Here is a 12,500-nt window from a genome sequence, read left to right on the forward strand (position 1 = left end):
TTTGGGACCACGAAGAAAAAATAATTTTAGGGGAGAAAGGTCACCGTAATCAAGAGATCAGGAATACCTTAGTTAAGCCCTTCGGGTCTTTAAAGACTTTCTGGCTAAAGTTAGACGATAATATTCATTCGAAGAGGCGTTGAAGAGGTAAAGGAGTTTGGGACCACGAAGAAAAAATAATTCTTAAATCCTTTCATACAATGACCCCTACGTCGGCGCGAGTGGGTATGTAAGGATGCCGGCGTATTTTCTGTGGTTATTAATAATCAGAGTGAAAGAGAACGAGTAATACAGCTGTAACTTTATATTCTATAACGCGAGTATTGTGATCGAATCATCGTCCATCAGGGAGCTGATTATATTTATCTTGTAGTTGTAGCTGAGTGACCCCCATATTCTGTGAACTGACTTGATCGGATTTTCTGTGGTTATTAATATTCAGAGTGAAAGAGAACAAGTAATACAGCTGTAACTTTATATTCTATAACGCGAGTATTGTGGTTCATCATCGAATCATCGTCCATCAGGCAGCTGATTATATTTATCTTGTAGTTGTAGCTGAGTGACCCCCATATTCTGTGAACTGACTTGATCATATTTTCTGTGGTTATTAATATTCAGAGTGAAAGAGAAAGAGTAATACAGCTGTAACTTTATATTCTATAACGCGAGTATTGTGATCGAATCATCGTCCATCAGGGAGCTGATTATATTTATTTTGTAGTTGTAGCTGAGTGACCCCCATATTCTGTGAACTGACTTGATCATATTTTCTGTGGTTATTAATATTCAGAGTGAAAGAGAACGAGTAATACAGCTGTAACTTTATATTCTATAACGCGAGTATTGTGATCGAATCATCGTCCATCAGGCAGCTGATTATATTTATCTTGTAGTTGTAGCTGAGTGACCCCCATATTCTGTGAACTGACTTGATCATATTTTCTGTGGTTATTGATATTCAGAGTGAATGAGAATTAGTAATACAGCTGTAACATTATATTTTATAACACAAGTATTGTGATGCATCATCGTACATCAGGCAGCTGATTATATTTATCTTGTAGTTGTAGCTGAGTGACCCCCATATTCTGTGAACTGACTTGATCATATTTTCTGTGGTTATTAATATTCAGAGTGAAAGAGAACGAGTAATACAGCTGTAACTTTATATCTTATAACGCGAGTATTATGATCAAATCATCGTCCATCAGGCAGCTGATGCAGCTCGCGAGAACCTGACTCGCACTAAGGTTAAGGAGATTCCGTTAAGGAGATTAAGATTAAGAGGTTAAGGAGATTCCGTTAAGGTTAAGGAGATTCCGTTAAGGAGATTAAGATTAAGAGGTTAAGGAGATTCCGTTAAGGTTAAGGAGATTCCGTTAAGGTTAAGGAGATTCTGTTCCGGCCAACCCCAGGTGATCTCATTTACATTAAAGGAAACTAAGATACGTTAAAAAGGGGGTTAACGCTTTATAAATTAACCAGTTTGCTATGAGAGGTTAAGGAGATTCCGTTAAGGAGATTAAGATTAAGAGGTTAAGGAGATTCCATTAAGGTTAAGGAGATTCCGTTAAGGTTAAGGAGATTCCGTTAAGGTTAAGGTTAAGGTTAAGGAGATTCCGTTAAGGTTAAGGTTAAGGTTAAGGAGATTCCGTTAAGGTTAAGGTTAAGGTTAAGGAGATTCCGTTAAGGTTAAGGTTAAGGTTAAGGTTAAGGTTAAGGTTAAGGAGATTCCGTTAAGGTTAAGGAGATTCTATTCCGGCCAACGCCAGGTGATCTCATTTACATTAAAGGAAACTAGGATACGTTAAAAAAAGGTGTTAGCGCTTTATAACTTAACCAATTTGCTATGAGGATATTTTTTAATTTTTATGTTCTAGATAGTTCCAGAAAACCTTCACAGTCTGAGGACAAAACCTCGCGCTGGAGAGATCGAGACTCCATCAACCTCTTCAGTACCATGAAACTCTTCAGATCTTTTTCGTAGCCAGGGCTAGATGAGTCTATTAAAACGACATTAAGGTTTACTGAAGGGATTAAGAGACCTTTGAAATGTTACATGCGGAACCACCAATCTTTTAATGATCGGCTTCTTTGATTATGTTGTTGTGGACGAGATAAAGCATGCTTTGATTCCTTGTGGAAGAAGAACACAGAAAAGAAGTCCCCAGTAATCTCGTGGATGATGGTCCATCCCTTCCTCGCGCCACGCCTCTCGGGACAAAGGCAATGTAGCGAGGCACAGCGTCTCTAGAAACGTGACCCGACGTTCTATCTCGCTCGTGGCAATTGTCAATAACTTTATTAGAGATTGCAAGAACGTCCTTGATATTAAACTAGAAATCTAGATGAAGACAGGCATGGGCGAATTTTAAGACCCTTAGAGTCCCTAAGCACTTACAAGATTTTGGTACCGCCCCATGTATTTGTAATTCAAAATGTAAATAATAATATATAAAATATATAATATATATATATATATATATATATATATATAAATATATATATATATATATATATATATATATATATATATATATATATATTATATATATATATATATTTTATATATTATATATATACATATATTTATTATATATTTTATATAATATATATATATATATATATATAATTATAACATATATATATATATTATATATATAACATTTTTCTTATATATATCTTTATATATTTATATTCTCTATTATATTTATACTCGTCTCTCTCTCTCTCTTCTCCTAACTCCCGTCTCTCTATCTCTCTTCTCTCTCTCTTGTCTGTCTTTTTCTACTCTCTCTTCTCTCTTATCTCTCTTCTCTCTCTCTCTCTCTCTCTCTCTCTCTCTCTCTCTCTCTCTCTCTCTCTCTCTCTCTCTCTCTCTCTCTCTCTCTCTCTCTCTCTCTCTCTCTCTCTCTCTCTCTCTCTCTCTCTCTCTCTCTCTCTCTCTCTCTCTCTCTCTCTCTCTCTCTCTCTCTCTCTCTCTCTCTCTCTCTCTCTCTCTCTCTCTTCCTGTCTCTCTCTCTCTCTCTCTCTCTCTCTCTCTCTCTCTCTCTCTCTCTCTCTCTCTCTCTCTCTCTCTCTCTCTCTCTCTCTCTCTCTCTCTCACTCTCTCTCTCTCTCTCTCTCTCTCTCTCTCTCTCTCTCTCTCTCTCTCTCTCTCTCTCTCTCTCTCTCTCTCTCTCTCTCTCTCTCTCTCTCTTCTCTCTCTCTCTTCTCTCTTCTCTCTCTCTCTCTCTTCCTCTCTCTCTCTCTCTCTCTCTCTCTCTCTCTCTCTCTCTCTCTCTCTCTCTCTCTCTCTCTGTAGACTGGATGTCCTAAGTACCTTGCGTGAAGGACGAGACGGGACGCTGCAGGGTACTCAGACGCAGGACTCCGTGGCGTGGCTCCACCGTCACCTCGTACTTGAGTTGGTCCGGGTTCGTGTCCTCGTCCTCGACTCGCAGCTCGTTGGAGGTGATCATTCGTTTTGCCTGTTGGTGGTGCAACAAGTGACGAGGTTATATGCAGGTGTAAATACGAAGAATTCGTAAAAAAAAAGGGCTGTTTTATGTATAAGTACATACTATACATATCAAGGTGAAACCGTACATGATCATTTTGAGGGTAGGTATGATAAAATGGAGAGTAGGAGACGGGACCCGACGATCATATTTCCTTTCCTGTATACTACAGTTAGAAAAAAACAAAACAAAACAAAAACAGGCAAACCCCGCACCTATACACACCCACCCATACACACATCCACATATCCACACACACACACACACACACACACACACACACACACACACACACACACACACACACACACACACACACACACACACACACACACACACACACACACACACACACACACACACACACACACACACACACACACACACACACACACACACACACACACACACACACACACACACACACACACACACACACTGGTGGTCTTACAAGACGGACGTCAGTAAGAATCATCACCAATCTTCAAAACCCGTCAACACCCGCACCTCCATCTACAGGTGCAGCCCCGAGGGGTTGACATTTGGTCTCCGGGCCAAAATCTCTCTCTCTCTCTCTCTCTCTTTATGAACTCGGTGTATCTCCATTTTACCCGCTGAGGACCGCTGTGGAGTGCATGAAATACAAGAAACCTTTTCCAGACTAAATTTTTTGTTGTTGTTTGTGATAAACTCTCAGCTCACCGTGTTATCTATCTGCTCCAGATAGAACAGCCCCACGTTGGTCTTCAGGAGGGGCATGCCATCGTCCATCGCAGACACTTCGACCTCGACTACGGCAGGACCTTTCATCATCTTCGTCGAGTCTTCGCCCATGGTGAAACCGTCGTTGCTCTGGTCGTTGACCACGATCTCGAACGCGTCTCGGGGCTTGTTGGCGCCGTCGTGGAGGTAGCTTACGTGGCCCTCGTACACGTCCAGCATGGAGAAGGCCTGGAAGGAATCGAAGAACCAGATAGAGTAGTGGTTCTCAGCGTGTGATCCGTGAACCCCTGTAGGCCCACAGAGCGTCTCAAGTGGGACCACAATCCTGAAACTAGTGGTTGTTAGTGGATGCGCAACGATTAGATTTAGTGATGGGGTGATTTCCAATAGACTAAAGAACAGCAATCGATAAGTGTGGTGGTACATGAGGAAATGTGTGGAAAACCACTGCTCTAGATGAAGAAGCTTGGCACAATGACCTTCGGAGGTAAAGAGCCAGGGGCTTTGGAAGGCGCTTGAGGCCCAAACACACAATTTTCTAGACCAGTGGGGACCCACAGAGCTTTATCAGAGGGGCAACAATCCTGAAACTAGTGGTTGTTAGTGGACGCGCAACGATTATATTTAGTGATGAGGAAACGTGTAGAGAACCACTGGGGTAGAGGAAGCGACTTGCAAGAGGTCTTCGTCAGTTGCCATCGATTCGTTTAACCCACGAATGCAAAATGTACCTTTAAAGAAACACAGGAAGCTTACTTTTCAAACTCCATTTTACGTAAGTTATGCATACGAACTTCATTTTTTCGTTGATATATAACAAAAAACGTTTTTTTGTTACTTATGAATGAAAGAAAATAATTTTTTATGCATAACTTAAGTATAATGGAGTTTGAAAAAAAAGTGTTCTTTTAAGTGTTATGCGTTCGTGGTCAACAAGAAGTGACCTTGGCCGCATGTCGGTAATTTTCAAGTTATCTGTATATCACATAACACCCTCTCAGTGTCTTGAAGCTGTAGTTTTTGACTTCCGCAGTCAGACGAAGAACCCTCAAATGAAAAGAATCTTTTCGGCGGAAACGAAAAAAAGAGTAAATCGCAGCGAGACTGGAACCAAAAAGTGAGACATACAAAGGGATTACAAAGGCGGAGCATGCCGACAGGAGACCTTTTGGTCCATATCTAGGTCGGATGCTCACCTCCTTTGGACCCCTTGGGGCTTACGGCTCCTTAGAGTGGGCCGTGCTCCCTTAGAGTGGCCCGTGCTCCCTTAGAGGGGACCTTGGACCCTTAGAAGCGGCCGTGGCCCCTTAGAGGCGGCCGTGGCCCCTTAGAGGCGGCTGTGGACTCATAGAGGAGGCTGTGGATCCTTAGAGAAACCCCAAAGAGGCCCCTGAATCCTTAGTAGAGGAATTATCATATCTCACCTTAACATCGACGAACTTGTCCCCTTTCTTCATCTGGATCTTGCCGTACTCGGGCGGTTTCACGACCTTGAACATGATCTTCTCGTCGGTCGTGTCCTCGTCCACGGCCTCCATCTCGTAGGGACTCAAGGTCTTCCTCGTACCGCCCTGGGCCTTGACATGTTGCACGTTAAGGTGAGGGAGGGCGTCGTCCACGGGGAGGATGGTGATGCGGAAGGACTGGCTGGCGTTGTTGTACCTGGGACAGACAGTCAGTCAGTACATTAGACCAAGTGTGATACTTGCGTTACGAAGAGATGGAAAGTGGGAGGGCTTTGCCTCGACTGAATAAAATTGCCTGAAGACAATATATATAAAGCAAAATGATCACAAAACCACGTGATCCAATAAATTGTTGATAACCGCAAACCGGAAAAGAAACTATAATTCCCAAGCGCTTTCGTGATGTGAAATATCACGAAAGCGCTTGGGAATTCTAGTTTTTTCCGGTTTCTTTTGTGGTTATCAGCAACAAACATATCAAATGTACAAGTCGTGAACAACGGTGATGGGACTAAGGAACATTATGCAAAAGTCCGTTCCCTTCTTTCCCTTCCTGGATTTAAGAAACCAAATTCAACTTTCCATGTTTAACCCTTTCTACACATTTGTTATTCAAAACTAGGGATCATGGTGATTCAGAGGGCCAGGGAAACATCTCTGGAAGCGATCAGACAAAGGGAGGCGGCTCGAACCTTCAGTAAGCTGTGTAGCCAGTAAGGGAATGTGGTCTATAATTCCAACCTTGAAGTCAAGTTCGTGGCTACATCATGATAAACATGGAGCATGACATAGGTAAATTAGCCTTTAACTCATACTTTTGGGTAAGAGTATTTTTTTCGAGTTAAATTCCATTAACGAGAAAGAATCTGTGGGTGAGATCAGCTAAGTCAAATTCAAGAACGATGACAGAATTTTTTAATGTACACACATATACCAAAGGCTTTTTTTCCCCCTTATACGGGAGGTAGCCAAAAGACAAAGGCATAGGAACCACTCCCACCCATTCCATCCCCTACATACTCCACTCCCCTCTACCCTCTTCCCTCCCTCTTATCTTGGCACCTCCTGGATGACGGGTCATCCTTGCATCCTGTCCACTGCCATGGGTCAGAAACAGTGTCGGAAGACACAGCACATCCACAGCAAGGCCGCTTCATTAATTCGGCGACCTGCTCCCCCTCTCCATCCCCTCGGGGAAGTGTCTTGATTACTTTTCTTTGTTGACTCTACGGAGTCTCAACTCACCCATCAGTGACGATGAACGTGAAGACGTCCTCCAAGCTCTGGTATTGCTGGAGATGTCGGTATCGCAAGGCTCCTACTTCGAGATCTTCTTGAAGCCATGACGTCACTGCCGTCCCCGGGTCAGACTCCAGCTCCAGAAGGCCGTGGGTAGGTCCTTGGGTGGTCTAAAAGAAAGAAAAAAAGTGAATAACTATACACGCTGAGATCGATTTATCTCACGAAATCGAATACACAAGTAGAAGTAATGTAATGATTTTAAATTATTTTTCAATTACTTTTTTTTACTGAAAAGCGATCGAGATGTGGAATATTTTACTCCCATGTATTATAAAGTGGACAGGTAAGCTTATAGGCTTGAAAGGCTTTTCTTTGAGGAGGAGGAGGAGGAGGAGGAGGAGGAGGAGGAGGAGGAGGAGGAGGAGAAGAAGAAGAAGAAGAAGAAGAAGAAGAAGAAGAAGAAGAAGAAGAAGAAGAAGACAAGAAGAAGACAAGAAGAAGAAGAAGACAAGAAGAAGAAGACAAGAAGACAAGAAGAAGAAGACAAGAAGAAGAAGACAAGAAGAAGAAGACAAGAAGAAGAAGACAAGAAGAAGAAGACAACAACAAGAAGACAAGAAGAAGTAGACAAGAAGAAGAAGGAAAGAAGAAGAAGGAAAGAAGAAGAAGGAAAGAAGAAGAAGAAGAAGAAGAAGAAGAAGAAGAAGAAGAAGAAGAAGAAGAAGAAGAAGAAGAAGAAGAAGAAGAAGAAGAAGAAGAAGAAGAAGAAGAAGAAGAAGAAGAAGAAGAAGAAGAAGAAGAAGAAGAAGAAGAAGAAGAAGAAAAGAAGAAGAAGAAGAAGAAGAAGAAGAAGAAGAAGAAGAAGAAGAAGAAGAAGAAGAAGAAGAAGAAGAAGAAGAAGAAGAAGAAGAAGAAGAATAGGAAAGGGAGAAAGAAAGGAAGAAAGAATACATATATGGATCCAAGCCAAGTCTAATTTATGCAAATGAACCTACAACATAGAGAAGCCTCATAGGATCGATCTCGGAATCCGTGGCCGAGAGGAGTTCGGCGGTGATGGGGGCTGCAGTTCCTTCGTCGAGGTAGAGCCCCTCGTTGATGGTGATCCGTGGAGGTTTGAGGTCCTCCTCCACAGTGACCTCAAAGGTTTGGTCGAGGGCCATGTTGCCTTCAGGGTCTTGGAGGTTGAAACGGAGGATGTCCGTGCCTGTCGGATTATTCTGGTGGTGATGAGCGAACCTGAGGAAGACCTTTTGATGTAGACAAGAAATTTACGGGAATCTTTGCGAAGAGTTCTCCCTACTGGAAGGGTCTCAAGAAATTCGGAAACATCTGATATTCGGGTCAAAAAGTTTCGAAAGCTAGGTAATTTCTGGATGATCTTTTGGATAGTTTCTTCATGTTTTTTAGTGTATTTCCGTAAGACATCTTCGTTACAAACATTCGTGGTTTTGATTTTTTAATTTCCAATTGAGAGAACTCTCTGTATACATACACATGTAGAGCAGGCACCTCCATCAGTAGGCTTCTGTCCACGGCCAAAGCAGCCACCATTTAGCTACGTGAGTAAATAGGCAGCGGTCGAAATATACAGAAACCGTTTGGTATCGTGCATCCATGTACCTTTCGTTTTCATTCACACAATAAGACTCATCTAGTCATCTTGCGCTCAGAAAGGACATTCCAATGTGAGTGTGTGTGTGTGTGTGTGTGTGTGTGTGTGTGTGTGTGTGTGTATCTGTGTGTGTGTGTGTGTGTGTGTGTGTGTATCTGTGTGTGACTATGTGTATCTGTGTCTGTGTTTGTCTATACATATCTGTGCCTATGTGTGTCTGTGCCTGTGTGTGAGTATGTGTGTATTTGTGTGTGACTATGTGTACCTGTGTCTGTGTGTGACTGTGTGTGCCTGTGCCTGTGTGTGTGTGCGCGCATGCGCGCGTGTATGTGTATGTGTGTGTGTGTGTGTGTGTGTGTGTGTGTGTGTGTGTGTGTGTATCTGTGTGTGTGTGTGTGTGTGTGTGTGTATCTGTGTGTGACTATGTGTATCTGTGTCTGTGTTTGTCTATGCATGTCTGTGCCTATGTGTGTCTGTGCCTGTGTGTTTGTATGTGTGTATTTGTGTGTGACTATGTGTACCTGTGTCTGTGTGTGACTGTGTGTGCCTGTGCCTGTGTGTGTGTGTGCGCGCGTGCGCGCGTGTATGTGTATGTGTGTGTGTGTGTGTGTGTGTGTGTGTCTGTGTCTGTGTATGGCTGTGAATGTATATGTTTGTACAAAGACCTCTTTGACCACAACCCACCTTACATTCCCCTCCAGAAGATCCTTCTGGGTGAAGAACATTCCGACGCTGACGGATGCCCATTTCTCCTGACGCGGCTGATACACCTGGAGGTCCCCAACGGCAGGGAGGCGAGTCACGACGTACTTCAGGAGGGGCGTCTCGCTGTCCGCGTCTTCGGCGAGGAGGTCCTTTGGGGAGATGGCTAAAGACTCGCCCGCCTTCAGGGTCAGGCCCTGATTAGTCTTCAGTTGCGGTGCTTCGTCGGGTTTCCGGGCGACCAGGAACTCGACTATCCCGCCAGTTTCGTGCTGACGGTCACTGACCTGTCAAAGACGGAATGTGAAGGGTGCTCTAATAGAGGTGTTCAAATGGGTCAAGTGCTTGAACAAGGATGACGCAAACAAGGTCATCATATTAAGACAACAGGGTAGGCCTCGTAATATTGGACTTAAATTGGACAAATTTAGGTTTAAGAAAGAAGTAGGCAAGAACTGGCTTACCAATAGAGTGGTTAACGAGTGGAATTGACTTAGTGACCATGTAGTGAGCAGTGAAACTGTTTTATGTCTTAAGAGAAGGTTAGATAACTTTATGGATGGGGATATTAGATGGTAATGCACATATAACTGCCTTGTGTAGGACTTATGGTCTCTTGAAGTCTCCTACATTCTAATGTTCTTAAGACGAAGGGATGACGATAACGCGACCTCGAGTTCCACTGACCGAAAAAACTCTTTGCCATAACGGATCCGACAACTGTAAGTCGATCAAGTGCTCACCATGATTTCCATGAAGTCGCTGGGGTTCCTGGAACCGTCGTGGGTGTAGAAGATGAGTTCGTCCGAGATGTCCCTGAAGGAGAAGACGTGGCCACGTCCAAGAGTCTTGCTCTGCTTCACCGTCGAGTCGATGCTCGCTTTCTTGTGGATCGACCCTGCGAGGAAGATGCAGAATTAAAAAAGAAGGCGGCGAAAGGCGTTCTTTGTCGAATTGAGATTTTTAAATTGCAGAGGTTAATGAAGCGGGCTTGCTCTGTATGCACTGTGTCTTGCTGCATTGCGGTTGACACAGGGCAGTTGGCGAGATGCAGGGATGACCCGTCATCCATGAGGAGCTGATATGTGAGGGGTGGAGGGGGTGGTGGAGGGGAGTGGAATGGGTGGGAAGAAGTACGTGCCTCTGACTTGGCTACCTTCCTTATAAGGGGGAAAAAGCTCTTGGTATACACATAGATAGAATCGGGGAGAAAATGATTTGATGAAATTATTTGAATCAAGGGCGTGAACTCCTCTTATCAGAAGGTAAGGACGGTGCCCCTTACAGAGGACTTTGTAGCGTGGAATCTAATGAACCATGCCCTTGGTCCAACTCGCTGGCGGCAAGATACCAACTGACTTTACTTCGACCTCCGCCGCAAGCAGAGACGCTTTAATCCGCTCGGCCAGCGAGCAAAAAAAAAATATATATATATATATATAAAATTTTCTTTGTTGAAGTCAGAAAACTAGGAAGCTTATAAAATAAGTAGGGCTGTAGAAAAAAGTACTTTAAATTTTCTTGTATGGAATTACACATCATTACATGTGACTGACTGACTGAGTGACAGTGACCGACTAACACAGACATATGCAGACGCTAAGTCTAAACCAATTCCGACTAATGGAGACGCTAAGAGGAGGACGAGGAGGAGGAGGAAGAGGATGAGAAGGAGGAAGAAGAAGAAAAAGAAAAAGAGGAAGAAGAAGAAGAAGAAGAAGAAAAGAACAAGAAGAATGTAAAGAAGAAGAAGAATAAAAAGAAGAAGAAGAAGAACAACAACAGCAACAACAATAAGAAGAATGTGAAGAAGAAGAATGTGAAGAAGAAGAAGAAGAAGAAGAAGAAGAAGAAGAACAACAACAACAACAGCAACAAAAATAAGAAGAATGTGAAGAAGAAGAAGAAGAAGAAGAAGAAGAAGAAGAAGAAGAAGAAGAAGAAGAACAACAACAACAACAACAACAACAGCAACAAAAATAAGAAGAATGTGAAGAAGAAGAAGAAGAAGAAGAAGAAGAAGAAGAACAACAACAACAGCAACAAAAATAAGAAGAATGTGAAGAAGAAGAATAAGAAGAAGAAGAAGAAGAAGAAGAATAACAACAACAATAAGAACGTGAAGAAGAAGAGGAGGAAGAAAAAGAAGAAGAATATAAAAAAAAACAAAAAACAAAAAAAAAATCGCGGGACACTACCATGTGCCGGAGGTTGCTGGACTGTAATGATGAGGTTTTCGGGTTCCGTGTCGGCGTCGGAGATGAAGAGAGAGACGTTTCGGATGATGACCGTCTGGCCCTGGTCCACCACCACCTGCTCGCCTAAAATCACGGGCGCTTCGTCGTTCATGGGCTGCGGACGAGAACACAGTGGGGGTTTAATGGGCTACAGTGGACTGTATATGGACTACAGTGGACTGTATATGGGCTACAGTGGACTGTATATGAGCTACAGTGGACTGTATATGAGCTACAGTGGACTGTATATGGGCTACAGTGGACTGTATCAGGGCTACAGTGGACTGTATATGGGCTATAGTGGACTGCATATGGGCTACAGTTGGGCTATACGTGGTGCCAGGAAGATGGATGGAGAATGAAGTTGCCCTTAAAAAAAAAAAAAAAAAAAAAAAAAAAAAAAAAATATATATATATATATATATATATATATATATATATATATATATATATATATATATATATATATATATATATATATATATATATATATATATAACATGGCATGGAAGACGTTGAACAGAGGGCCTGGCGTCTGTACGGAAGAGATAAGAAAAGTGGCGGTCCGACTGACAGCGGTAAAAGCACAGTTCTGTCTTAAAATAAATTACTAAATAGACGAATAAGTAATAATGATAATATTAAAAATGCATATATACATATACCAATGGCTACTTCCCCCTTACAAGGGAGGTAGCCCTCCCCCCCAAAAAAACAAAAGTATATAATCCACTCCCACCCATTCCATCCCGACACACTCCACTCCCATTCACCACCCCTCCCTCCCTCCCTCCCTCCCTCTTTTCTTGGCTCCTCCTGGATGACGGGTCATTCCTGCATCTTACCCGTTGCCCTGGGTCAGAAGCAATGTAGCGAGACACAGTAAAAAAAAAAAAAAAAAAAAAAAAAAAAATAAATAAATAAAAAAAAAAAAAAATAAATAAATAAATAAATGAATTAAGATATGAATATATATATATATATATATAAATGAATAAATAAAAAAATGAGT

The 12,500-nt window shown here is 42.4% G+C and overlaps 1 protein-coding gene across 1 annotated transcript in view; it reads right to left on the bottom strand.

Annotated features, from left to right (window-relative positions):
* Positions 1 to 12,500, bottom strand: part of LOC143026804 (extracellular matrix organizing protein FRAS1-like) — an 824,661-nt gene that overhangs the window by 15,274 nt on the left and 796,887 nt on the right. Inside the window, exons 35-42 of the mRNA XM_076187579.1 lie at positions 11,450 to 11,603; positions 9,995 to 10,149; positions 9,234 to 9,538; positions 7,930 to 8,173; positions 6,938 to 7,101; positions 5,651 to 5,888; positions 4,206 to 4,454; positions 3,326 to 3,473 (exon numbers count right to left, since the gene is read on the bottom strand). Coding sequence (XP_076043694.1) covers positions 3,326 to 3,473; positions 4,206 to 4,454; positions 5,651 to 5,888; positions 6,938 to 7,101; positions 7,930 to 8,173; positions 9,234 to 9,538; positions 9,995 to 10,149; positions 11,450 to 11,603 — 1,657 coding nt within the window. The remainder of the gene's footprint in view (positions 1 to 3,325; positions 3,474 to 4,205; positions 4,455 to 5,650; positions 5,889 to 6,937; positions 7,102 to 7,929; positions 8,174 to 9,233; positions 9,539 to 9,994; positions 10,150 to 11,449; positions 11,604 to 12,500) is intronic.

Source organism: Oratosquilla oratoria, chromosome 7, assembly GCF_046742065.1.
Source record: "Oratosquilla oratoria isolate Oo_2021 chromosome 7, ASM4674206v1, whole genome shotgun sequence".
Classification (NCBI taxonomy): domain Eukaryota; kingdom Metazoa; phylum Arthropoda; class Malacostraca; order Stomatopoda; family Squillidae; genus Oratosquilla; species Oratosquilla oratoria.